Consider the following 27491-nt stretch of genomic DNA (forward strand, 5'->3'; position numbering starts at 1 on the left):
CTACAGTCGTCCAGGATCTTCAAACATTGAAGTATGTATGTATGTTATTCTCATTTTACTGTACCTATTGTTATTAGTTGATTAATTTCATTGAAACAACCGGGGTGATTGTTACTGATATTCAATAGATAATTTTTAAACGTCATTATGACTTGTGTAGTTACTGTTCGTCATGGACATTGCATTACTTTCCGTAATAAAAAATACATTATTTAAAAAAAAAGCGTGAGCCGTGCGTTGCCCGCATCCCGTATGAGCGGGCCTTTTGCCTTGCAGTACAATAAAAGGGTTTACTTTTTAGAGGTGACAGCTCGCAGTAGCTTGCATTAATTTACGGAGGACAAAACGGGTATGTGTGTAAATAATATCATCCTAATTTAAATTTGACATTTGTATGGAGACATCACATCCAAACTCTGTTGGTATTTTTGTGAGGGCAAAAAAATTACAGAGCCAACTTTAACGCTACACGAACTGTGTTGACAGCTGCAATACGAACAGTGCGATGCGGCTGAGCGAAAATGATACTGATACATACGATCACTAAATATTTGGACGCGAAATATTGGACGTTCTCATGATGCACAGCGGCTCGGTGGCTATCGATATATTTACAGTGTAGTTGCAAGACTCGGCTTTTCTCATTCACCGTTTAGTGCAGTCAACTTACAAAGTTAGTGAGAAAAAGGTCATGTCACTGTCCGAGAAGACTTTTCAAAGTAAACGTTAATAGACGAACGTCTGGACGACTTCTTCAAACGATAAGTTTAGTTGAACCAATTTACCAGTTAAATTTGTTTTATTTCAACCCTATTTTTAATCTAAATACAAAACGTGAGCGGTAGGCGAATTCCAAAGAATAATCAGCGTTGTGCATTTATTTTGAAAAATGACCAGAGCGGAAATGAGCATATATAATATTTGTAACTTTTCACCAGCTCCTGTCACATAGCTAGGCTAGCTAGCTTGCTAGCAAGTTTGTGTAAACCGTCGTATCCGCGTTGTTTTGTTTATGCTCCGGTGTGTGGCAAGTTGCCGGTCTAGTACAGGTACAAACGTCTACCTGCTGTTCCGTGAACATGTTTGTCAGCTCGGTCGACGTAACTAAGGTTCATGTGGTACCTCCGCAGATGCTGAATGAAAAAGCAGTGCGGTGAAGCATGAATGTGCTATGAACGACTCGGGAGAACATTTGGAAGTTCTTCGGAAGAACTGGCAATGTTCGCTACATTACAACTGGCTTCTTCTGGACCTTGATCGGCGTTCTACTTGGAGGCTTGGACGACATGGCCAGTCCACTGCAAAGCGACTTGTCCTTTGCCTGGGAAAAGTACATGGACTGTCGGCTTCAAGGAGCGGATCTGCAGGTAGTGCGCCACACATCTCGAATAGATCTGGATCTTTAGTTGTGATCTCTTCTCTAGATTTGAGCACTCTTCGCACCAGTTTGTTGGAGTACACCTTCCTAACACGGTGAGGGTGTCAATTACTGTAGGCTTGTGATGGGCGAATGAAGCTTTTCTGAACCACTGAACCTTTTGAACCAATCGGTTCAAAATGGTTTGACGCTTCAGTCATAATGACATCTGGTGGCGAAAACTAGAACTGCAGTTAAATACGACAGAGGCTTTTACGCAGTAAAACATTAGTATGCGTACACACACGGAAACTGATTGGATACCGAGTTCTTTACACTAAAAAGATGTTTTTGTGTATTTTGGCAGTCTTTGAGTGAAAAAATGTCTCATACCTGGTTTAATGTCGAGCTAAGAAATGTTGTGAATGTCATTTCATTATTATTTCCTGAAGTCTTAAACCAAAATGTGAAACAAAGTTAAGCTAAGAAACCACGACTCCTATGTTCACCCACTAAAGTTGAAACATTTCTACATACACAAAGTAACACAAACTGGCACAGGCAAACTATGTGCGTTTCAAAGATTAGATTTTTATTCAAGAACATAATTTTTTCCACAGTCTTTGGATTTGACAGTTTCTTTTTAGGGGTTACTAGAGTTCATTTAGACAATGAAACCGTTATTGATTCGGACATCACAAGTCACGTGTTTTTCTCCAGACTGAACGGTGCGTCGGAACACTGTTCCGAAGCAATTTTATTTCCGCGTCTGAAACGTGCGCCCGATCTTCGGTTTCAGAGTGCCCATCACTGCTGTAGGGCACTTGCAATCATTGACCTCACCGTACACCGTTTAAATGAAAACGTCATTAAAGGGACACTTGAATGCGCTGAGCGTTGGCATTTATGTAACATGGAAAAATGTCATCATTTGTAAAAATCTTGAAGGACGACACTCGTCAATTTGTGTGCAGATCTGTATGTGTGACGCCCACGCGTTCGACATTGCCCCCACATGGGCAACTTGATCAGAAGCGAGCTCTCACTTTGGATTCGACCTCGTCGTGTTTCCGCGAAGAACGGCTACCGCTTGGCAAAGGCGGCATGTTGCCCGGCCTGGCTCGACGATACGCACGCGTAGGCGTTTATTACGTAATAGTGGGGGACCAAATTCAGAAGAGCACGCTCTTATAAATATTTTCAGGAATAACAAAAGATTTAATTTCGCCCTTGGATGGTGGACACGCCCTTCAATGACCTCATTATTTGTGTACAAACTATTAAGAAGTACTTTGTCTGTAATCTCTCCCTCCTCTGTCATCCATTCTCAATCGATTTCCATCTTAACCTTGCGTCACATTTGGCTTCCGCCTTTTCACAATGAGTGAGCGCAGTCGAAAATAAAAATTGCACAATCGTAACCAGCCCAGACAAATAACAAATAAGTGTTCTGTGTGATTTTGTTCAAGTCGCCATTTTTGGGCTTAAAACCAATCGCAGCAGCTGAACTAAATGAAATTGAGAATGAGCCGTTTGTTTTGTGTGTGTACACCGATTTACGGATTGTTGTACGTAATCTTGAACGATTGAAGGCTCGATGAAAGTCACGGCGCGCTGCCGCAAGTCAGCTGGGGCAAAGCAAACGATTCTTCACGTTGCTCGCGACATGGCACCGAGTCGTGCCCCTCCTTGTCATGTCATGTCCCGGACGGCTGGCACGGACGCCGTGACCGCGCTCCCGTCCGGGCAGGTGTCTTCAATCCTGACTGGGACGCGATTGCTGCTGAAATTGCTCCGCATGTCGTTGCGCTTCAACTGTGCGCGATTTCGCAGCAGCCCCGACGCGAGACTTGCATGAGGCATGCATGATCTCATGCAAGTCAAGATTTTCAATCCATTCTTTATTTTCTCTCTCGCTTTTTTTTTTTTTTTTCCCAACCAAATCCTTTACTCTGTTTTTTGTCATGTTTGCGTCGCCCTTTCACGTCAGAGCTCTTTTTCACAACTGTGCGGACCACAAAACTCACGGGTCCGACATTTCCTGTTGCTTACGACCGTCGGAAGGCGCAAACGCGCTTTGGGAGACTTCCGAGAATGCTGCTCGCTTCTTTGTTGCCTTTTTTTTTTTTTTTTCCCATACAGGATGCGGTTTTCTAATTTCTTGGCTATATTTTAGCTTTTCATTGTGTTTCTAAATATATATTTTGAGTCCAATAATATCAATTTCAGTGTTGCACCTGAACACGTTCATTGGATGGAAGCGAATGAACTCCTTCATGTTTTTGGAGAGTGTGAGTTTGTCAAATTCTAGCAACTACAAATCAATCAATCAAATAGCGACCCTTTTTGCTGCGCACGTGCGTCGGCCTCTGACGGGCGTGTGCGGTGCCGTGCATGCTTGCAAAAGTACAAAGGACATTGAAATAATTGCACTCGATTAATGTGACTCATTTTGCAGATTGTATTTTGATTTTGTTGTTGTCGTCGTTTTTACGAGCTCGCTTGGTTCGAAGCGCTTTCCGCTTCCGAGTTGAGCTCGTTTGCCGTTTAGCTTTGATTTGGCCCTTCTCTGAGCGCTCTGGGGATTATTTTAGAATCTCGTGAGCGGCGTCGTTTTCAGATTGCTTTGCGTGTCACAATGAAGGTTATTTGTGTGTTTATTAAGCAAGGTCATACAAAGGTCATTATGAAATATTTCAGAATGTGACCAAGATAATTTGTGTCAATGGAACTTGGCGAAAAGAAGAATCTCCGGCGGCGGTTGTTTTCCTGGTGACAAAAGCAAAGTATTCCCGAGAGCTGGTTTATTAAAGTGAAGCCGATGACGGACGTAACTTCAATTTTGGGCCGAGCGTTTATTAGCCGGCTGGGCGCATTTTGAGCAAATGTTTCTATTTCCAAATGGGAATCAATAAAGTTTCCATTTTTGCCTTGCACATTTTCAAAGGACGTTTTGTGACGTGACGACCTGGATTGCGAGCTTTTGCTCGGAGCAATTGTGCTCTCCGACAACTGAATTTTTTCGCGGTCATTTGTAAAAGAACACCAAGTGTGGGGACTTTTGTTGTAAGTTTTTTGGGACTTTTTATTTGTGCGGCTGCATTTTTCTTTTGTCAACTTAAAGCAAAGTTGTGGAGCCAAAAGTGGCTACGTTTTCCTCCTCTCGGTTTTTGTCACGGTGCCTTTAGTTCCCATCTTGGGCAAAAGCGGACGAGGCATTAAAAAGAGGCCTTCTTTGGTGGGGAAGCTGCCGTAAGTCTTGTTGGTCGACCACGAGAAGGTTTTGGATTTGCCGTTGGCAGCCGCAATCGCTTTCACAATCGCGTTGACACGACGTTGGCACGATGGGAACAAACGATCAGTTTCGCCCCAAAGTGTGTTTGTCGTCTGCTATCGTGCCGTCAAAGAACGTCTTGAGCAACGAAGGCGGCTTCCCACGTCTGCATCTTGCGGATTTTTCACGAGGACGATCGTTTTAGTGGAATGCTGGCCGAGAATGAGAACGAGCTTCGTGGCGAGCGGATTGGCCAATTTCATTTGATGTCGTGAAAATGAAAGCGTTTGAAGCGGCTGACTTTCCGTCATACTTGCGCGTTAAAACTCTTCTCTGCTCGCTCCACCTCCCAAATTGTTCACCAACCGGCGGCATGACCTTTTTGCTTCTGAAATGGAAGACGTCCACGTCGCTGATCACATCCTTGCAATTAATCTCAAGTCTCTTTGGTCCTGCGCAACGCCAGCGGCATTGTCGCAGTCCAAAAAATCGGCATCTGGCTTGCGTTCCATAAAGTTGACGACACATTTTTGATGGCAAATGAATTGCTGACGACATGATTTCATAATGAGAAAACCAAATTCGCGCAGTTGTTGACCTGTTGTGAAAAAAGTTCGGTGGAACTTTTACAAGTCAGACAAATTCCATTCAGGGTGGCTCTTTGATCTTTTGTTTTTTTCTGCTTTTTAAATTCATTTCTGAATTAATTCTAATGAAATTTGAACGAATCATTTCCAAGCATTGCCTTGATATTACGCTAATTGAATTATTATATAAGTGCAAGAGGAGGAAAAAAAAAAGTGTTTATGCCTTCACGTCAACGTTATTTTTTCAAATCGTTTGACTGTCGTCACTTCCCGTTGGCTTTTTGTGACTTTGCTTTTGGCATCCCGCAGCTGACAACGACTTGTTTTGCAAATGCTGGGGCGGTGCGCGACTTCAACATTTGCAGTTGGATGATGTGCACTCTTTGGGAAAACAAACCCCAAAAAAAGTGTTCCCCCATCTAATACGAAGGGGAAAAAAAAAATCAGTCGGAAGCGGTGACGTTTTCATTTCCTGCCCGTTGTTTGACGGTGGCGAAAGGACAAACATGCTTTGTGAACCCCTTGACATTTTACCTCCTCAGTGTTCTCGTCCGTGAGTCATCGCTCGTAACGTACAACGTCGGGGGCTCCTCATGACGCTCGTCAGCCAAATGTCAAATTAGATCAGTCGAAAAAAGCCAACAAACATGACATAAGCGGGTCTCCCGGGTCCGCTCGCACTGCCAAATTGACTCGGCCAGCGGCCTCTCATGACTCGGCCTCCCGTGATCGCTCGTGGAGCGACGCGGGTCACCGCCGTGGCGTGCTGAATTCCCGCAAACATTATCCAAAGTCCGCCGTCCAAGCAGGCAGAAGTTGAGCTGGGATTTTCTGATCCGAAAAGTTTCAAACATTTCAGAACGACCACAAAAAGCGTACGTGTCAGCTCAAATGACCTTTGGACGCGTTTACTGTCCGACTTCCAGTTTGATTTCTTTTCAAAAGCTCTTCTCTTGCGTTGGAACCGATGATTTCCCGAGATATAGGAACACTTTTGCTAATGTCGCTTATCAAATCAGCCCCGCTGGCTGGTGCTCACAGTTTTTTCAAATTGGATTAAAGCCACCAGAGCGGAATAAAAAAAAGAAGCAACTCCTGCCTGGAAATTGCCGTTGTCTTTTGACCATTCATTTTCTTTTGCTCATTCGCCACAACCGCTTCACTGATGATTTGGCGCACACGTGCGCTGATGCTGCAGGGATTATTTATTCACTTGATGACACGTTGGTCACGCTTTTATTTAGCCGCGCCGCTGCGAGTCGCTGCTCTTCATCCTCATCTTCATCATCCGGCATTCGTCGTTGGGGGCGTGGCAAACGCAAAGAAAAAGTCTCTTTCGATCGTCTCGAAAACAAGACTTGCTTTTCCCGCTTGCGACACGGGAAGGAAGTTGACACAGATTCCTTTTGCACAAATTAGTCTCACCAATATGTCTCGCTTACTTGTCATCACGACAGGCTTTTTTTTCTGTCGAGGTCCGTGACTGTCAGTTATGTCACGCCACATTTGTGTGACTTCCTGGAAGCAGCCATTGAGGCCACCAAGACGACACAAGACATGTTTTTTTTTTTACTAGCGTGAGCTGCCAATCAGACGAGCAGCACAGTACAATTGACATGAATAGGTTAGATTTCTGTTCTGAAAGGTCCAAATAAAATAGCACACTCCAAATGGTTCAGATTTGAGTTTTCTGAGCTAAAAAGCTCCCAACTTGTTCCCAAAATGCAAACGCCAACGACAAAGACGACAGAAGCGGTGCACTCGTCAACGTACGAAATACTTTGTAAATGGTTCCGTGAATTTACGGCGGCGTGCGACTCTTGTGAGGAGAAGCGGCCCAGATTTCAAGATGCCTTTGAGCGAGGACGTCCTTTTGCTGTTTCGGAAGAACGATTCTTTGTGCTGTCGGATGGCGGGAACAGCCTGCTAGAACATCTCAACTTTATTTGGCTTTCATTTGGGCTCTTGAAACGATAGCAGGTGTGCGCTAAGTCGCGTGTTTGAAACGGATTGGTCCATTTTGAAAGCAGCCGCATTCCAGTTCCAGCATTTTCTCTCTTCACTTTGCCGACCTTTTTGAAGTGGTACGTGTCGGCTTTGGACATCCACTGTCAATAATGATCCGTGGGATTTGGTGGAATATCACATTTCAACTTTTCAATCTTGTCAAGGATAGAAAATTGTTTTGCGAGATGACGCGGCGCTGATTTCTTCTGTTTTTGTGTCCGTCTCTCACCAGGTCAGCCTCCAGAGTCTCGAGAACTTCCTTTGTCTCTTCCACTTTGTGCAGCGTCACCCTCATCCCGCCAAAGATGCCCTGAAATTCTGGTACGTGTTTTCGTTGGCTCCTCGCCGCAAACAAGAAGAATTCCCATCGTCTTTATGGGATTGTATGCGCTTGAACGGAGTTTGAGTCGCAGCGAGCTTGCGTTCCCGTGCAGCGCGCAAGCGCAGCAATTCAGTGCGCCGCCGATTAAATTCAACGTCCGACTTCAAAGAGATTTGGAGCACATTTGGAAGGCAAACGGGCTTTTGCTTCGCTGGCTCTTCATTTCTTTTTGAGCTCAACTGAAAATGGAGAAATGTTAGCGGCCGTCCGAGCGGCTGACATTTTCAACATTTCCACCGCCAATATCCGAGCGCGGCGCATTCTGGAATTCAATGGCTTCCCAAGTCTTGCTTTTGTTCGGCCCGAATCTGAGATTGGATGTGTTTGCGTGTGCTCTGGAAACATTCTTCGGGCAATTTAATATTTGACGCCGCAACAGGATCCGATTGAAGGTGTTCTAACGTTGCGTACGTTCAAACACAACTTGGTCCCCGCGAGCCGCGACTATCGAGCGGTCCGACTTATTGAGATGTGAGCGCCCGCCAGGCGGTCATACCTTTCGACATTTTCATCGCGTCGTTGTGACTGAGCTCATCACTTTTCAAAATCTTCATCATGCAATTAAAACCAATTTGCAGTGAAAGCAATCCATTTAAGAAATGCTTCTTGACTTGAGATTTCATTTTTGGCACTGCATTCAACACACTAATCCAGCCCACCAAATGGTTGTATTAAAAAAAAAAGAACATGATTGCGTACCGTCTTATCTTTAGTAGCCGGAAAGTGTTATGCACGCTTCTTTGTCAAGGAAGCGATAAGAAATGTTGTCAACGAGGCCCAATGAGCGACGTTTCTTATCTGCTGGATGTTGTCAAATTGAATTTGTTTGCAAACATCTGCCACAATTGCTCAATTCTGCTCCAAAATCCTGTCATCTTTTTGTGGCCACTGCACAACTTGCACAAGCGCCGTGTCGCTCCAACGACACAAATGCGCTTTTTGTGAGCGTCGGCCGCTCGGCTCTATTCCGCAGAGGTCCTCGGCGGGTCCCCTCGCTCGCCATGTGACATCACATGCTTTCATGTGATACGCTGATCTGCTGCCAATCTGGAAAGCTTCCATTTGAAATTCCAATTTAATGGAATTTGCTCGGCAGAACAGAAAATTCAGTCAGTCGTCGTGTGAGAAGGTATGCACACGCAGCCGGCGCCGGAGCTGCCGTCGAGCTTGGAATATGCGCAAGATGACGGCAAGGACATTGAAATTCCACATTCCCTTTGGTAAGGCAACAAAAACACTTTAGCGGCATTCTTTTCGACCTTCGCTCGCTGAAGTTCTCCTTTGTTACTACGTTGTTGTTACGCATTTAAAAAAGGTTGACTTTGACCATTTGGATGTGTTACTATAGTACAATTTTCGGAGCGATGATACGTTAAATGTCCAGTTGAAGGATGTCGACGATGACATCGCCGTTTGTTGGTTGTATGCGTTTACGTTGACGTCGTGAAACTAAATTGAAATCATAAAAATGTCACTTGCTGTGCTTTGCGATGTTGATTCTGAGTTCTACTGTTAGAGTAGCTGTAAAAAAAAAAAAAACTCTCCACATGATCAGCAAAAGAAAAAAAATTCTCTCCAAAGTTGAACGTGACGTGATTTGTCACGATGTCGTCTCCTGTTTGTGCGCGCGTAACTGTTGACAAAGTTCCATGGCAAGTTTGTTGGCGCTTGACGTTTCTTTTCAACGTCTTAGCCGCAACATTTTGATCAAACGTCTCCGTCGTCTCGTGCTCATTAAGAATTTTCTGAACCGTTGTCCGGAAATTCCCTTGCGCTGGTTTATCGCGTCCCGCTGAAGTGTGACCAAGTCGCTGTCAAGTGTTTGGCACATGCCGTCCTTGCCGACATTTTGCGTCAACAAACGTGCAACCGAAACTCATTTTCTTTCATTTTTCATCAACTCTTCTTTCGTCATCGCCGCCATTGCATCGAGACCACGTCGGCAGCTCACAACGTGTTGCCGGCCTTCCATTTTTTCGACGACGACGATGATGTTTCTGTTGACTGGATATTCGGAACTTCAAGTCGAACACGCGGACAGACGATCATTTTTGTTTGCAACGGAGGATAGGATTGGCAAAAAACCCAAACGACCAAATAGGTCCGCTAAGCGGATTAGCTTCAAACTGGTCCAAATGTTACTAAATGCCTGAATTCGATTTTCCATTCCAAAACTTGTTGCGCATCATTGTTGTTCCAACGCCCCCCAAATATATTTCGTCGCATGTCGGCCGTGTGCCGTTGTCCTTTTTAGTGAGCGCGTGACAACTTTTCTTTCCTTTTCTAATGTCTCAATTAGATCTTTGTGATTGGGTTTGTTTTGTGCTTTTTTTGTGTGTGTTATCTTATTTCCAAAGATTTCCTCCTGCTGATCTGTTTCTGTTTCTGTTTTGTTGTCTTAGCTCCGACATGAGCGGGGCCAGCAACACGCTGGCAAGGGAGTTCCTGACCGATGTCCACCAACTATGCAGTGCAGTGGCGCACAGAGCCGAGGCTCGGGAAGAGGATGAGGAGGAAAGTCACATGGTCGCACTTGGAGAGTATCTCGTCCGAGGACGAGGATTTCTTTTGCTCAGCACGCTGGATTCGATCATTGACCAGGTGAGAAAGTGAAGTGGCGCAAATGAATGCAAATCCGTTTCAGCAATGACCTGTCAAGTCTTCCGTGGCACCTCCCAACCTTCTCTGACGTTCTTCCGCTCTGAAATGAGCCCCGTTTTGGAAATGTTGCGGCTGCCCATCATGTCCATTTGCCAAACGTGAAAATTGCTGATTTGCTGGCCTCGTTTGGCATCTTCTATTCTTGGTTGAGGCGACTTCGACTGTATGGAAATGTGTCCAAATTGAAATCCTCTTTGTTGGCCAAGTCGGTTCAAGCCCACCAGGCATTTGTTTCCGGTAAATTAAAAATCTCGCACGATCGGGAAGAAAAAAGGGCACTATAACAAAATGGACCTTGAGGAATGTGTTGTGATGAACGACAAATCCACAATCGACGCACGCCGCCTCTGTGAGGTGAACATCTCGGTGTGTCATGTGACCTGTAAGAGGGAAGAGCAACCGCAAGAACCAGAACCACTTGAAAACCAAATGACAAAAGTTCTGTTGTGCCGGGTGATCGGCTGGCGACACAAACGAGGATAAACAATTTTGAAAATGGATGGATGTGATTCCGGACGTTTGCGCCTTATCTGACCCATTTCAAAGCGCTTCGCCTCCATCATTCGATTATTGTGTGTTTTGAAGTGGACGCCGATCATCGTTCACGGACGCTGGACGAAGTCGCTCGATTGTTTTTAATTAGCACACGAAGGAGTTGCTTCTCCCGGCAGTGAGGAATGCCGTGTGTGGATTTGCCATGGTCAAGGTCCTGGAAGGACGAATGTCACGTAGACGCAACATTGCTTCCGCGTGCAAAAAGCACCAAAGATTTACGGATGAATTTGGCCCAAAAGTGACAGAGGTGGTCTCTCGTGTCAGATGTGATCTTCAAGGCATTCGTTTCACTTCCAACGTTAATCTTGCCTGCTCGTTAATATTTGTGTTGCGCTCACTTGGTCGCGATGGGCGTGTCTTAAAGTGACATCAGAGTGAGAGCGAAAGAGGCGAAGGAAGGCTTTCGAGGTAACCTCGGAGTGTTTTGTTGCTCCCTCAGGAGCTGACTTGCCGAGAGGAGCTGCTCACGTTGCTGCTGTCTCTCCTCCCGCTGGTGTGGAAGATCCCCGTTCAGGAAGAAAAAGCGCCAGGTTTGTTTTGTACGCCACATCCAAAGTTGCTGCTGCAACTGATAACAAAACAACAGACTTGTGCTTGTGCGTCATCGAATGTCAATTGCGCCGCGAGTTTCTTGTTTAATTTGGCGAAGCGCAGACGCACTTTGATTCACTTGGTAGCGAAGCATTTGGAGCAAGTAGACTTTTTTTTGCTGATTGCCGTACCACAACAAAATGTTCTTGCCTCTTTTTTTCACACGTTGTTTGTAACGCTGTAATTCAAGTGAGAACGATGAAATATGGAACCGGATCCTTTGACCTTTCGGATGACTTTGGTATTTAGTACTTCCCTGATGATCGTCTGTGGCATGGATGCTCGACATTTTTTGACTTTAATTATTTTCTTAGTCGCTGAATGCATTTTACCAAGTAGGTAACGGTTTCCCCCACACGCGGCGCCATGTTCAGGAAACAGAATATGAAAGCTTTAAGCTGCGTCATTTAAAATGTCTCTCGGAGCATTTGTTGTATTTGTTGCGTGCGTATTCCCAGAAAGCTCACAAACCACATTTCGCTATGTCGCCAGATTTCACCCTGCCGTCACTATTGGAGGTGTTCCTCAGCCGGGAGGTCAAGGCCGCACCTCTTCGAGCAGGACAGAAGCCTGGGACAGATGAGCAGGAAACGGGAAAGAGGGCGCGCGTTGGCAGCAACACCTGGAAGTCGAGGCGGTCGCGTCGGACGGCCCAGAAATGTTCGGTAAAGGATGCGAGGCGCTCCCAAGTTTCGACCTCAGATTCGGAAGCCAACGCTGAAGACAAGGCGGGTCCAAGTGGCACCCGGAGCAGAAGGTCGCATGGCGCCAGCGTCCGTGTGCATCATCTTCAACGTGGTTCGGAAGCCGCACGGCGAACGGACGCCACCGCAGAAACAATGAGCGTGCCGCACGCGCATCCCCGAGTCGCCGGCTCTCACACGATGGACAGCGAAACGCTGACAGACCCGGCTGCATTGTCAATATTCAATCGCATGGAGAACTCGCCCTTTGACCTTTGCTACGTGTTACTTTCATTGTTGGAGAAAGTGTGTAAATTTGATATGAGCATTAATCACAACCCCGGCTTGGCAGTCAGTGTCGTCCCAACTCTCACTGAGATCCTGACCGAGTTTGGAGACTGCTGTAGTCCGGGCGGCGGCGGCGGCGGCGGAACAGCGGCGGAGGAGCTTGCTGGCGGCTGGACAGAAGAACCAATCGCACTGGTCCAGCGGATGCTTCTGCGAACAATCTTGCACCTGATGTCAGTTGATGTCAGCCAAAGTGAAACTCTTCCCGATAGTCTGAGACGCAGCCTGACCGACCTGCTGCGGGCCACTCTGAAAATCCAAAGCTGTCTCCGCAGACAGACAAATCCATTCGCTCCTCGTGCGAAAAAGACCCTGCAAGAAGTCCGAGAAGATTTTTCCTTTTCCCGCTTTCGCCACCGGGCACTCCTGCTGCCTGAGCTTCTGGAAGGCGTCCTGCACGTTCTTCTGGGTTGCCTGCAGGCCTCGACAGCCAACCCCTTCTTCTTCAGTCAAGCGCTCGACCTCATCCACGAATTCGTCCAACATCGCGGCCTGGAGCTTTTTGAAGCCACAGTACTGCGTCTGGAGCAACTCGGCACGGCCAGGGATTCCGAAGTCGGAGGCGAGGCTCCGGAAAGGCTACGGGGCCTCATCGGCGGCGTCTTCAAGATCATCAGCGCCGTCAAGAAAGCAAAGTCAGAGCAACTGCATCAGTCTGCGTGCGCTCGGCGTCGTCACCGACGCTGCGAATATTCCCACTTCCTTCATCACCACCGAGATCTGTCGGGTTTGCCCGTCTCGGCTTTTAAAATGGCTGCCGGGCGTAACCCCTTTGAAGAGGACGGCGAAGGGAAGGAGGCCACGGCGGCTGACGCGGCGCGTTACCCCGAACGCTGCTGCTGCCTGGCCGCCTGCGCTCACCAATGTCTGCGGCTCCTGCAGCGCTTGTCCCCCGGCGGGGCGGCCATATTGCAGGTCCTCGCCGGCGTGCAAGCCGTGGGAATCTGCTGTTGCATGGACCCTCGCTCGGTGATTGGGCCACTCTTGGACGCCTTCCGTGCGCCGGGTCTACGGAGTTACCAGTCCCACGTTCTCGGCGTTCTCGGCCGGCTCATCCTCGACCAGCTCGGCGGCGGGCGGCCGTCGGAGCGGGCCAAGCTCGCTTCTTGCAACGTTTGCACGTTGGACCGCAGTCAGCTGCCGGGACTGGAGGAGACGCTCCAACACGGCCAACTTTGGGCCGTTTCCACCAGCCTGTGCTACCGCTCTCAAGGGATCCTGCCAAGCGGAGGCGGCGCCGAGGACATGCTATGGAAGTGGGATGCCCTGGAGGCTTACCAGGATCTGGTGTTTGGTGACGACTGGCACCTGAGCCAGCACGTGGCGGCTCACGTGTGCCACTTGACACTGCGTGGCAACGCGGTCGTGCAGTGGCAGCTCTACACGCACATCTTCAACCCCGTGCTGCAGCGAGGCGTCGAGCTGGCCCACCATGCCCAGCAGCTCGGAGTCGCGACAGTTTGCACGCAAGTCTGCAACTATCACGCGCGGTGCCTGCCCGGCGACGTCCTCCTCGTATATCTGCAGGCATTGCCTGCCCTTCTCAAATCCAGGTAAGTCGGCACTTGAGTTTTTGCTTCTGTCCAAATGATTTTTTCAGGACCGCTTTGGCTTTGAAGTGTGCTGATTGCCGAAGATGTGTGGATCCAAAATATCTCTTTTAAGGAGAAAAAAAGCATGAGACTTTCTTCTCACCGGGTTCTTGCCTTTATCAAGTTTTTATTCAATCGCTCCGACCTCGTCATTGCTAATTGATGCGGATAAATAATTTAGCCGCGCTTTGTGGCGAGCAAGTGACCCGCCATACTCGTGTTGCCTTCTCGAGCACCAGGAGAGGCTTTGCTGCATCCAATTTGCTTTCAGTTTGATTTCGCTAACAGTTCTCAATGGGTGCGGCGTCTTTTCATAAAATGTCACTCGGAAAAAGAATCCGTTTGCAAATGAATTTTGCGCCTTGCGCTGTGATGAAGTGGCAGCCCCATTTTGGAAATAATTGCGTTTGGCGTCGTCAATGCAGTCAAAATAATGGGATCAAATCACACCGAGTCGTGTAGCTTGAAACCTCGTTGATGGGAAACCTATTTTCATTCACGTGTGCCTCGAGGCTGATCGCTTGCAAGTCCCCAAAAACCGAAGGGCTCCTCGAGTCCGACTTTGCAGGCCTCCGTTGCCTCACTGCAATGAATTTAAAAATGGGAGACGCGACCTGTTCTTGAGAAATCAAGCAACCTTTCCATCGTGATGACTCTTTGTTTCGATCAAAAATATTGAGCACTCTGCGAACTGAAGCACGGGGTACACTTTTTATTCGATTTTTTGGAAATGAATCAACAGTCCCAAATATTTCCATCACAGGGTTATCCGAGATCTTTTCCTCAGCTGCAATGGCCTCAACCAGATGACAGAACTGGTGTACCTGGACCAGACGTGCTCGTTTGCGTTGAAGGTATTTGAGACGCTGATAAGCAGCTTTGGACACCAGCAAGCCGACGGCACGCTCCAGGAGTCGGAGATCGCCGTTGCAGAAGAGAAGCGGACCGTCTCGAACCTGGCGGAGGATCCGGGCTCTCGGGGGGGATCTGCAGAGGCTCCGCAAAGCCTCAGCAAGTTCTACCAAGTGCTGAAGGAGGCCTACCCGCGCCACAAGAGTCGTGGCGGGCAGGGCCGCGGAACGGGCCGCAGCCAAGCCGAGACGCACCTCCACATCATTAACCTCTTCCTCTGTGTTGCGTTCCTGTGCGTTAGCAAAGAGGCCGACTCCGACCGCGACTCGGCTAACGATTCCGAAGACACTTCGGGCTACGACAGTACGGCGAGCGAGCCTCTCGCCGGCCGCTTGGTCTACTTGTCTCCCGACAGTGTGACCTTGCCGTCCAAAGAGCAGATACGACGGGCCGCTGACGTTTGGTCAGTGTGTCGTCGCGTCTACCGGGCCAACTCGTTGTTCCAGAGGCAGTTCTTCCGACTCGGAGGCTTGGATGTTTGTTTGCGCCTGATGAGCATGGTTATTCACAAGCTTTCCTGTCAAAACAAGGATGGCAAAGCAAAGAAGAAGAAGGCACTCCGGGCCAAAAGTAGCCCGGAGTGCGCCGTCCCCGTCAGCCCGCCGGGAGTCGATCGGCGAGATCGAGATTCAATTAAGAGTTCTCCGGCCAGAGATCCGACCGAGAGGCTGGAGGAGGAGTGGCCGTTGCAAAGTATTCGCCTTCTCGAGGCCTTGTTGGCTATTTGTCTCAACGGCGCCAACTCAGCCCCGCACAAGACCGACTCGGAGCTTTCTTATCAGGTTTGAAAAACTCCTCTCGGCCGACAAATACCAAAATCTTTGATCGGCGATTGTCTTTTTGCAGCCGCAGTCGGTGGCAGATACGCTGATGGAAGTGAGAGACCAGCTCTCGTGCTCGGGAGTGGTGAACTCTGACCTCGCCGTGCCACTCTTTGATTCTCTGCTGAGAGTGGCTTTGGCCGACGTGTCGTCAACTCCCGATCCCCCTGAGGAGAAGCCGGACCGGGTGAGTGCTGCCTTTGGAATGCGGTCCTGTACGCAAGTGAAAGTTGAACACTAAAAAAAAACATTTGCACTGGTCAACTTTTTGGTTTCTGCTCAACAACAATCCGCTCTTAGTGAGGCTCTTCAAAATGCGCACGTGACTCAACAAAGGAAGGTTCATGTTTTTATGAAATCGATTTGAAGCGGCAAGTTCTTCCTCAGTGAGTCATGTCGAGTGTGACGTTCACATGATGCCTTTGAATTTGTTCCGTGAAGCTCAAAGGCTTTCGTGCATCCGATTCCAAATGCTTGTCGCTCCGGGATGCGGTCGCGTCCTCTTTTAACAGGGAATGAACTGCGCTTTAGCGTCAGCTTCTTCCGTGAACCATTTCACGCAGCTTGTTTGCTTGAGTGCGCGCACACCTCCATGCTCTTATGATGACGAGCTCTCTGAAAACAGGAACTTGGTTGCCCGACTGCACGTCAGCTCATATTAAGATTATTTGCACTACAGTATTTGTTCATTTTTTTTCCTATCAGTGAAATCATTTCAAATGGTTGTCATTTTGTTCGCACGTGATAAATGAAATGAAATGAAATGAAAATACATTCAAAATGTTGACGTCCCCCCCGCCCCCTCCTCCTCTTGCCGTCTTTCCATTAGAAGTTCCAAGTGTCGGCGGAGGGGGCGGCCCCAGCAAGCGATCTATCAGAGGAAGTGGACGGCGTTCCGAGCGGCAGCGTCAAGCCCGCCGGGGAGGAGGAGGAGGAGGAGGAGGAGGAAGGCTACGACGCCGACAGCGAAAGCAACCCCGAGGACATGGCCAACCAGGAAGAGGGTAGGACCTGGCTGCTCCTTAACAATCTGCAACACGTTCATCATCGTCTCGACCTCCAGCTCAGCTGCTCAAACGTCACAGCTTGTTTTCCTTTCAAAACACCCACCACACGGTCACATGAGTCACTCACTCTAAATCTCAATTTATTTTTGGTTGAAAAAAGTCAACAAATCTTGACGGATTGAGAAGTTGTATATTTTTTTATCTCGTTTATTTTTAACCTTGGGAAAGCAAAAATGTGTCAGCTACTCCTCCTCCCGGTAAAAAAGTTTAACGATACTTTACCTTGCGATGGCGAATCACTTTTGGATTCATTTTAACGGCAATGCTTAGAATATTCAAACTCAATGTAATGTATAACTCAACACCACCTTTTGTTCTCAATACTTGCATGACTTTGCAGAATTATTCCTTTGCACTTTTTTTCTTTTTTAACCTTCCGGGCAAGTGCATTTCTGCTTTGTTCTTGTCGCTTTCAGACAGCCTGATTAGACACATTCCCTCCTTCACCTCGTCCGAATGCAGTCATTGTTTTGTGCTTTACGACTCCGGGCTACTTAGCTCGCTGGACCGCATGAGCTGGATCTTGTGATTTGTTAAATCTCCATTAAACATCTCCTTCCTGGAAAACATTCCCAACCTTGAATTCAAAACACCGGCCTCATTCTCGACCAATCGCTTTCAAAAGGCCTTCTTCTCTCGCCTTGCCTTGTTCATCGCTGTCCTGTCGTCGGTTCTTGGCGCCATCTTGCAAATGTGTTGCAATGACAAAGTTGACATGCGGCGTCTGCATTCCTCCTTTGTGGGCGCCGTGCGTGACCCTTTGCCAACTACTCCCTACTCACCTTTCCTTGTTTTTGCTCTGCATTTTTTTGTTTTTTTTGCACCAAGAGGAAAAACCCGCTTTACTCTCGCTGCCCAATAAGAAGCCTACCAAATATATATATTTTGTTATCAGAACAAGCTACAAATGATATGCAATTACCTCAAAATTTGAAATCATTGCACAATTGGCATTTCAATAAAAGTGTGTGTCACTTCTAATATTTGAACGAACCAAGAAAGTATTTTCATCTGAGCTCAAGCTTGAACCAGATCCCGATTTGGTTGCGCAAGTGTGGAGGACAATTGAGCAGTGTGAACATCGGGGGATTTACATCACTCATTAAAAAAAAAAGCGCGTGAGAGTCTGCTGGGCTGCTCTCATGAAAGAAAAATCCGACTCCCATGCTGCATTTTTATCAGCTGCCACCAAGACCGCCGCCTTGAGATGGAGCAGGCGATTCCTCGGGATGGCGAAGCCGTTTAAGCTGCCAGCCGGGCTTGTCCAAGTGCGGCGTAACTCAGCTGGAGCTTTAAGATGTGTCCATGTGCGAGCGCTTCTCCTCAGTCGCTCTGATTTAGTGTGGCATCTCATTGGCTGTTCCCTCAGGACTGAAGGCGGAGTCTGCGCAACGTGAATTTGTGAGCGTGGCGGACGGCCCGGGGCGCGGCCTGCTGCTTTTCCCGGAGATCTGCACAATCCAGTTGCAACTCCTGGCCAGCGGCTCTCCAGACCTGGACGTCGTGAGTCACGTGTTTGGCAGCCTGCTCGGCGCCGTTCGCGCCAACCACCGCAATGCCGCTCTGCTCTATGACCAGGTCAGGCCAACTCTTCCCCTCCATTTGTTGGAAATGCAATTGTTGAACTTTTGCTGCCCCGGCCGACTCTCACGTTTGACTGCGCACAGGGAGGAGTCAAAACCATCTTGTCTGGCTTTCATCACATCCTTAGCCGAGCGGACCGTTCCCTTCAAGGTTTGTTGCAGATTTTGTTCCTATGGATTTCCTGGAAAATTTTGGGCGTAATTTCTTGCCGGCTATTATGAGTTGCAAAAATTCTCCTGGTCTTATTTTGAATTTGATGCTGTACGTGTCCGTAATGTTGCAAATTGCTTTCCATTCAGCCTGCCAGACTGTTATAGTGGAGCTGCTGGTTGCCATGGTGAGCCAGCGAATCACAGCAGAGGAACTGGCCCTATTGATTGGCCTCTTCCTGGACAAGACCCCGCCTACTGTAAGTGGTCGTAGTCGGCGCCTTTCTGTCACACCTTCACGTCCGTTGCGTGTTTTTATTTTGCCGCAATCGTGTCATGTGCCTTTTTGGGGACAATTTCTCCTTCTTGAACTGCATCAAGGCGTTTTGCTGCGCAGGGTCCTCCACCTTCCTCATGCAATTAACACCCATGTGTGTAGGACAGATGTGCTGTTACAAATTGCCGCCGCAGTTATGTGCCATCAGGCAGGCGACATCATTTCGAAATTGTCTCCAGGAAACACGTTTCCAAAAAAGAAAGAAGCTGCAGTTTTCTGAAAAATGTTTTTCTGCTGATGTGCAGAATTCAAAGTGGATACCATTTTTGTTTCTTTTCGCTAATTGTAATTTCCACTGAAACGTTATTTTAGCTGACTTGCTTTCTTTCTCGCGTACTCGAAGGCAATAAAACGCAAGTGACCAATTCCCTCACTTGATGTTTGTGTTTCTTCTCAGGAGATTTTACTGAAGGGTATCTTACAAATAGTTGAAGCGAACGTGAACATGGAGCCCCTTCAGCTGCTGGACTTTCCAATAATCCTCGGAGCGTCCACCCCCGGAGGAGTGTCGCCTAGCTGCCGACCAAACGGCACCGCTGGAGGCAAAGGTGTTGGTCTGCTCTGGAAAGGCAAACAGTCTCCCGGTCGCAAAGACGGCGAGTTCAGGCCGAGTCACTTGCGTTTGTCACCGTGGCATACGGCGCCGCTCCATCTGCCCCTGGTGGGGCAGAACTGCTGGCCTCACATGGCCAGTGGCTTCAGCGCCTCCTTGTGGCTGAGGGTGGCGGAGCAAGAGGAGAGGCCCGCAAACACCGACAAGGGTGAGAAACGCAATAACATTTCACATTCACGTGAGGTGTGTGGCTCTCAGCGTTTTTCTTTTCTCGTTCCCCAGAACGGAGAAACCCTCCTGCCGCAGAAACTCACCTTGGCTCGCCTCAGGCTAGAAAAAGAGTGGTGGAGGAAGGCCTCATTCATATTCTATCCATGGGCTCCAAAGCACTCATGCTTCAAGTGTGGGCGGAATTTTCCACTGGCTCGCTTACATTCAGGTGAGTTTTGGCCTCCGCCGGCCTTGCTACGAGGCACTTTGTCAAACGTTGACAGCGCACCGCTCCCAACAGGGTTTGCATCGACCCAAATGACGAGATAAAAGCCGGGCTGTTGGCGCAGGCGGACTCTGTCGAGGGACTTCTGCAGCCCGGCCAATGGCAGCACCTCGGCCTGACTTACACGCAGCAACCTGAGGGCAAGAAGAACATCCACGGCCGCGTGGCGGTGTGGGTGTGCGGCATCATGTGAGGACAAACGTGTTCCCGCCAACATCCATGTTGTTGCTCACCAAAAGGGAAACCTCAACCCTCCTCTCTGCTTCAGGAAATGTGAAGTTTTCTTGGACTACACGTTACCCCGAAAATCCAGTCTGTCGTCCGACAGCAACAAGACCTTCTGTATGTTGGGCCATTGCGTCCCATCCTCGGAGGACGCGATGAAACGACATTTCAACTGGAGCTTGGGAACCGTGCTCCTCTTCAATGGTAGCGCTTTCTTTCATTCATTCAATCTCACCTTATTCATTTTTCGCACGCTTACATGATGTCACTTTGCTTCTCCTTGAAGATGCATAAATTTGACACGCGGTGGTTGCTTGTGCGACGGATCCGCTCTAAAAGTTGCTTCTAATTGCCGGTGTCACCATAATTGCTTCAAAGCGCCAACTTCAACGTAAACGTGAAGTAAATCATTCATATCCTTGCACGGTATCTTTTATTTTGAAGTGGACCCTCGCGGCATGTTGCATATTAGCCTTTTTTGTGGAGGGCTGCCTTTGCTTGCACGTATCGGTTACGTTGACTTGGAGTCGGTGGCCGGCAAGACGCGCTGTTAAAATATGTCCTTATGTCCGTCATGCGGGGAAAAAAAAGAAGCGCGGACCGGGCCACGTCGGCTAGCTCATCAAAGGCTACGTTTCGGCCAGTCAGACGTCACCGATTCATTTTTCAATTGCGACTCAATTTTGTTCGAAATAAATGAATGACTTTATCGTCTTTTTATTAAACATTCAATTGTATTAAGCTGCCGTGATGTAACCTTGGTATTTCTCTAATTAGGAAATACAAACTGAAAAGCTTGGCCAGATGTGCCAAAAATCTAGACGTTCATCCATGAGATGGGTGGGTCAGGAAAAAAAAAAACCCAAATTGCTGAACAACAACGTCACCAACATTTTTCTCTGCACTCCTGATTGTGTTCTAATACAACTTGACGGCTTTGTCGTTGACCAAAAGATTTTTGGAGAGGACCCAAGGACGCCACATTTCCGTGTGCCGTTGTGTCATTGTCAGTTTTTTTTCCAGGGGCCAGAGTCGGGTCCGAAGAGGCCTTCTTCCTGTACACCAGCGGGCCCGACCTCACCTCCATCATGCCCTGCAATTACGGCAGAGCCACGGGGTCCTTCTCCAAGTTTGTCAATCAGGAAGCACTCAAGTGCGAGCGACTTCGAGAACTTCTGATGAAAAGCAACCAAGTGGACACAACAGCTTTAGTTGTAAGTCTTGATGAACGAATACGGCGGCGAAGGCGAGCACGCCCGGCAACCGGTGCCTCATTTATCGTTTCTTTGATGGTTTGTGTGGATTGCGCCCTTCCGATTAGCCGCCATGACTGACGCACCACAGGAAGTGACTTTTCCTCCCTGGAAAAGGATGTGATTGTAAAAACCGCAACTATTTGATTCAGAATGAAAGGGGCTCCCCTCGTGCTAATTGCTCACGGATTTGGGGCTAATAGCTTTCGTGATTGGGAACGGAAAAGAATTGAAGCCAGAGTGGAATTTTTCCACCGACAAGATCACGTCACGATGACAATTAGTTGGGCTCTCGCCGCTCGCGACTCAACGCAACGCCTTCAAAGTAGGTCAAATTAAGGCCAAGTTGTGCCAAATCTGTTTTGCCGCAGGAGAGCCTGGCAGTTGTGTACGCTCCCAGCAGTCCAAAAGTCTACACGATCTACGAGCCGGTCATTCGACTGAAGGGACAAGCCAAGACGGCGGTCACCCAGCGGCCGTTCAGCTCCAGAGAAGTGCAAAGTGTTTCCCTCGAGCCCAGCGCGCTCAAGGCTCTGTTGCCCACTGAAAGTCGAGGCCTGCAGAGTGTCCTGCATAAGATCGGAGGGACGGGAAATGTGGTCTTCCTCTTTGCGCAGGTCAGAGAAGCCACACACACACAAAAAAAAAAAAAAGATGAGAGTGCTACAAAGACCACTAAAGTTGTCTATGATGAAACGTGTTTGTGTGGTTACTTGTCCGAACGTGCATTTCATCCCCAATGCGGAAGGAAGAAAACTAAAATCAACTTGTCATCACCAAATGTGATGATCAGGGAAAATTGTGACTTTACTCCGTCCTCTTTGTTCCTTAGACGGTGGAGTTGAGTGACTGTGAGACCACCCAAGCTTTGGCCTTGCAGATCCTTTTGTCCCTGTGCAAGTTCAACCAGCATCGCATCCATGAAATGGACCGTTACCATGGCTACTCCACGATCCACCAAGTGCTCATCAAGTCCAAATGCGTCGTTGGATATCATATGCTGAAAGTGAGTCTGCCATCTTTGCGGCCAAACGCCTTTCGGACCTGGCTCGGACTTTTCTTCCCCTTTTCGGAAGACTCGGGATATGTGCCGGGCTGTCGCTCACCACCTCGGATTGTCTTTGTGGCGTTTGGTCAACACGTTATAAACTGACGACTTGCATTAAGAGCTCGTTATTTCACTTCAATTGTTTTGTTTTCTCTCCCTCTCTGCACTTAAAGGTTACATTTTGTTGCCATTAAAGTCGAGAGCGTTGCAGAAAAACGTTGCTGCCGAATTTGACCGCCGCTTTCCGTCCCGTCTAGACTTTGTTGGACGGGTGTTGCAGCAGAGCCGTCTTAATCCTGGCGGATGATGGGCAGTTCCGTTTGGACACGGAGTCCATTGCTGTGGTGCAGGACATCAGGCTGCTCTCAGACATCCTGTTGGACTGGAAAATCTGGGCCAAAGCCGAGGTACACGCCAAGAGAAAGGCTTGAGTTGCATTTTAGCGCAACACCAAAATGTATGAACGGTATTTTTTTTAATCTGTTAATTGTGTGGAATTGATTGTTGCTTGTCTATTGAGGCAAACGAGCAAGAGATGTGCGTGCACGTTAACTATTTGTACAAAACAAATTTTGGTCAGCAGAGGTGGAGGTCCATTTCTGTCCCCAAACGTTTTGAGACTCTGAGCCACGCTGATGAATGCAAAGGCCATTTGAATAATAATGATTCGTCTGAGAACACTGATCATGTTATGGAAGCCTCAAAATCAATCCGTCTGTCCATTTTCTGAATGGCTTATTTTGACAAATGTGCTTGTATTTTTACGTCTGCAACCTTCCTATGACTTCATTCAGAAATAATGGAAATTGCATCAATGAAACGCCACGTACCTTTCGTGACTGTGAATTTGTACTATTTTTTTTTTTTTTTTTGCGAGTGTGGCGTGTGGGAGACGCTGCTGGCTGCTTTGGAGATCCTGATCAGGGTGCATCATCCTTACCAGGCGTTAAATATCCGTCAGTTCCTGAAGGCTGAAGTGGTGGACCGCTTCCTGCTCACTTGCCAAGTGTTGCAGGTGTGTCGAAAGCACCAATCGCTCGTTGGAGCGTAGCGCCGTTAATCGTAGCTGACCGTGGAATTTGTTTTCAGGAGCATCGAGACGAGCACCTGACGGCCATCCCGCAGGAAGTCTGCTCGTCTTTCGTCAAAATAATCCAGGAAGTGCTCGGATCGCCGCCTGATCTGGACTTGCTCAAACTTCTCTCTAATTTCCTGCTGGCGGTTCACCCACCCACCAACACTTACGTCTGCCACACTCCGTCCGGCTTCTACTTCTCTCTTCACATAGGTGCGGAGTGCAACAGATAGGCATCGTGCCTTCGTTTGAAGCGCTGAGCTCTTTTTCATCACATTTTTCAGAGGGGAAGCTGTATCACGACAAGGTGCAGTCCATTATGTACCTGCGACACTCCAACGGTGGCGGCAAGTCGGCCAGCGGTTCAGTGGTGTCTCTTTCCCCGACGGTCTTTCCCGACGCTCCCCATGAGGGTAAGCCAGCTTGAGTCAAATTTCGACTGCCGTGATGAGCGATGACAACAAAGGCCGGCGGGGCAAAAAGTGCCCAAAGCCTCAATTTCTACTTTGGAAACATCAATCCTTTCATCTCCCAAACTTTATTTCCTACGTTGGCCGTTTGTCTGTGCAATATGTGTGGCTTCTAAAGCTCTGTGGCGGTGTCTGAATATTTGTCCATATCGTGCACATCACCCGGTTGTACTGATGTGTGACGAGTGACTCCTCACGAATATCTTTCGCTGCGGCCGCGCGGAGGAGAATTAGAAAAATGCTCAGCGTCTCGTCGTTTCTCCTCCAGCTCATCTTCATGGTCCCTCGCCTGAGCACGAAGGCGATGATCAATCCTTACGCCCACCCGGCCTTGCGCCGTCGCCTTACTCGTCCCCGTTACTGACACCTCGCCTCGCTCACGGCGCCCCGAGTGAGACTGGCGACGTCGAGCGGGTGTCGCTCACCGCCCGGCCGGCTCTGGGCAGCACCGAAACGCTCAAGAAGGGAGGCGGCGACGAGCCGCTCCTCAGCAGTTGTGAATCGGCCAAGACGATCTGCGACTCGAGGGACGTTGGCAGCCGAGCCGCTCGGCGCACCCCGTCCATCAGCGTGGAGGAGGAGCGAGACGAGGCCGCGGAGGTGGACAGTCTGGCGGAAGGCAGTGTGGGCGTGGCCGAGTCTGAGGACCGCTTTGACTGGGCCAGTGATGAGGCGCCTCGCCGCCCTGACAGCTTAAAGGGTATCCAGTCCTTCCAGAGGAGCCACAGCAACCTCGCCAGTTTGGGTTTGGCTTTCCCGGCGCCGAATGGCTCTTTGGCGGTCAGTCGCTGGCCCAGTGCGGCCGATCGAAGCTCAGTACCCGAAGACTGGGAAAGTTACACCTACTCTCCCGGCTACGAGAGGACACACAGCAAATCGGATTCCAATGAGCGGTTTGTAGGACAGGGCGTATTTATTTCTGACTTGGAGCAGCGGCATCTCATGGGGGGTTTTTTTGTGTGCGCGGTGAATGACGAGCTCCGTTTTGCAGGTCCAGTACGGAGGACTGCCTTGAGCTCATCTGCTGCGGCCTCTATGACCTTCTGAGGGGCGTCCTGCTCCTGCTGCCGGATCTGATGCTTGAGGAGGTGATGGACAAACTGATCCAGCCCGAGGCGCTCATTGTCCTGGTCAACCACTCGTCGCCGCTCATCCAGCAAGGCGTCATGAAGGTCCGCCTTCTTTTGCCAACCCTCAGCCAGTCATGATTTCTCTGTTCCATTTTCGAATGATTCTCTTTCTAGCTGCTGGATGCATACTTTGGCAGAGCCAACAAGGAGCAGAAGGAGAAATTCCTGAAGAGTCACGGTTTCTCCTTGCTGGCCAACCAGCTGTACATCCACCAGGGCGGCCAAGGGCTCGTCGAGTGCTTCCTGGAGATGCTGTTTGGTCGGCCGGTGGGCCTGGAGGAAGAGTATGTTTATCTGCAAATGTTTCCGGTCCTGAACGAGCGTTTCAACCAATGCGCTTTTCCTCTACAACTGTCTAGTCTGGATCTGGAGGAAATGGAAACAATTTCACCTTTCACAAAGCGTTGCATCATCCCGGTGTTGGGTCTCATCGAGAACTCGTTGCGCGAGAACTCTTTGGTGCACAACATCCTCTGCATGCTCCTGCAGCTCCTCAACGCCTGCCCCAAGCTGGCCGATATTCTGCTGGATCACGGCCTGCTCTACGTGCTCTTCAACACCCTCTCCGCCCTCAACGGCATGGAGACCTGGTATGCCTCTCGCTAGTTCATCATCTATCAGCGCAATTTAGTTCTGGCGCCGTCCGTTGCGTTTAGCATCTGCTGCGCATTTTCCTTGCAGCATTCCCCTGAATGATTACAAGCTGCTGGTGTGCGACATCCAGCAGCTGTTAGTCGCCGTCACCATCCACTCGTGCAGCTCTTCCGGGTCTCAGTACTTCCGCATCATTGAAGATCTCATTACCTTGCTCGGTTACATGCAGACCAGCAAGATGCGGCGGACGCAGGGTGAGGACTGCGTTCTTCACATGGCCGTACATTCCACGCGGCAACAAAACGGGGCACAGTGGCATCTCAGTCCGACATGAGGATTTCATTCCTTTGCATGGCGCAATTTTTTTTTTCTCACGGCTTTGACTTTTTGAAAGCATTGACTTCAAATTGTATGATTGCTGCTCACATTTATTTTCATCCGTGCGTCCCGATTCTGACTTTTTTTCCTCTCCGCTTCTAGAGATGGCCGTTGCGTTGCAGTTTCGTGTCCTTCAGTCCGCTATTGAGTTCATAAAGACGACAGCCAATCAGGCGCCTCAAAAGCTGAGCAGCTCCCACAATGCGCAAAGCTCTCCGCATCACACCATTTACCAGAAACGAAAGAGCATCGCAGGTGAGTGCGTCCCATCGGAGTCGCTTTTTGTTTTTTTTCTTTTGTTTTGTCGTCAATCCGCGTCTCGGTCCAACTCGCGACCATGTTTTTTGTCGTTTCTGTTGAACGATCCTCTCCTCATCCCAATTTGAAGGTTCCATTGCCTTGAAAGACTCCATTATCCCTCGCATCCCCAGGCAGCACTTCTGCCCCTACGGCCAGATCCCTTTGCCCTCCCCCTTCAGCTTCCTGTCCCAGGACTCCCCCCTTCCCTCCCCCACCGGGGCTCCGTCCTACATGCTCCACTGTGATGCAGGTAGCTGGGACTGCGGTCCGCAGCCGACAACATCGTCCCAGACTTGGGACATGTTTCCAAATGTTGCCGTGAGCTCAATCTCTTTTCTTTTCGACTCACCTGGCGTTTTCATGTGCGCCGTAGCTTCACTCGCTGCTGCTGCTGCTGCTTTGTTGTGTGCGCGCATGTTTCTGATGAATGAATGCTTAACCGAATCAGCGTTAAGCATTCCTGCACCGATGGTATTTTGGTCACTGAATCTTGACGCTTTTCCGTGTGCAGTGATCGATTGATTTTTGGGGGACATCCATTTTCCCCGCACCTAAATGGAGCATGTGTGAATTTGTCCGATTTGCACCTGGTCAGTTGCGCTCTCACGTGCTCGCATCTTCCTCGCAGGCCGCCGCCGCTTCTCGCTAGCGCAGGCAGATTCTTTGCTGATGCGGATGCGCTCGGTAGCGAGCGACGAGCTCAACCAGATGATGCAGAGGCGGATGAGCCGGGAGAATCCCATCCGCGCTAGTGAGACGGAGTTTGTGCAGCGGCTGCAGCGGCTTGTGGTCCTCGCCGTCAACAGACTCATTTACCACGGTAGAATCAAACTGAATTTTGCTTTCCCGCGTGACGTGTTGAAATGCTGGGGCCGTTCTGTGCGTCAATTTGGGATGCCAGCGTTTACAAAGATTTAGTTTGCTCCCAAGATCAATCTGCCTCCTCAGCTCAAACTTTTTCTTGGCCTTAAAATGAAAACTGAAAGCCTTAATCTTTGAAGAATTAGATTGTATGCAAAATTGGAAACCTGCTCCATCGGGAACATTTATTTTTAGTGCCCT

The 27491-nt window shown here is 48.9% G+C and overlaps 1 protein-coding gene across 2 annotated transcripts in view; it reads left to right on the top strand.

The window, feature by feature from the left end:
* The first annotated feature begins 946 nt into the window (after positions 1-946).
* lyst (lysosomal trafficking regulator) overlaps positions 947-27491 on the top strand; it is a 35986-nt gene continuing 9441 nt past the window's right edge. Inside the window, exons 1-31 of one of the 2 annotated variants that reach the window (XM_088303978.1) lie at positions 947-1049; positions 1131-1367; positions 7458-7546; positions 10010-10208; positions 11263-11353; positions 11907-13998; positions 14801-15731; positions 15796-15957; positions 16600-16774; positions 18207-18415; positions 18505-18571; positions 18721-18830; positions 19305-19668; positions 19743-19899; positions 19972-20145; positions 20225-20385; positions 21205-21395; positions 21806-22051; positions 22267-22440; positions 22740-22889; positions 23360-23497; positions 23572-23770; positions 23842-23970; positions 24296-24920; positions 25019-25199; positions 25272-25441; positions 25517-25747; positions 25839-26005; positions 26232-26384; positions 26518-26679; positions 27058-27249. In XM_088303978.1, coding sequence (XP_088160104.1) covers positions 1287-1367; positions 7458-7546; positions 10010-10208; positions 11263-11353; positions 11907-13998; positions 14801-15731; positions 15796-15957; positions 16600-16774; positions 18207-18415; positions 18505-18571; positions 18721-18830; positions 19305-19668; positions 19743-19899; positions 19972-20145; positions 20225-20385; positions 21205-21395; positions 21806-22051; positions 22267-22440; positions 22740-22889; positions 23360-23497; positions 23572-23770; positions 23842-23970; positions 24296-24920; positions 25019-25199; positions 25272-25441; positions 25517-25747; positions 25839-26005; positions 26232-26384; positions 26518-26679; positions 27058-27249 — 8170 coding nt within the window. In that variant the 5' untranslated portion in view covers positions 947-1049; positions 1131-1286. The remainder of the gene's footprint in view (positions 1050-1130; positions 1368-7457; positions 7547-10009; positions 10209-11262; positions 11354-11906; positions 13999-14800; positions 15732-15795; positions 15958-16599; positions 16775-18206; positions 18416-18504; positions 18572-18720; positions 18831-19304; positions 19669-19742; positions 19900-19971; positions 20146-20224; positions 20386-21204; positions 21396-21805; positions 22052-22266; positions 22441-22739; positions 22890-23359; positions 23498-23571; positions 23771-23841; positions 23971-24295; positions 24921-25018; positions 25200-25271; positions 25442-25516; positions 25748-25838; positions 26006-26231; positions 26385-26517; positions 26680-27057; positions 27250-27491) is intronic. The other variant, XM_088303977.1, reaches the window with a different exon arrangement.

Source organism: Idiotropiscis lumnitzeri, chromosome 9, assembly GCF_059441095.1.
Source record: "Idiotropiscis lumnitzeri isolate Australia: NSW breed Sydney's pygmy pipehorse chromosome 9, RoL_Ilum_1.0, whole genome shotgun sequence".
Taxonomy (NCBI): Eukaryota; Metazoa; Chordata; class Actinopteri; order Syngnathiformes; family Syngnathidae; genus Idiotropiscis; species Idiotropiscis lumnitzeri.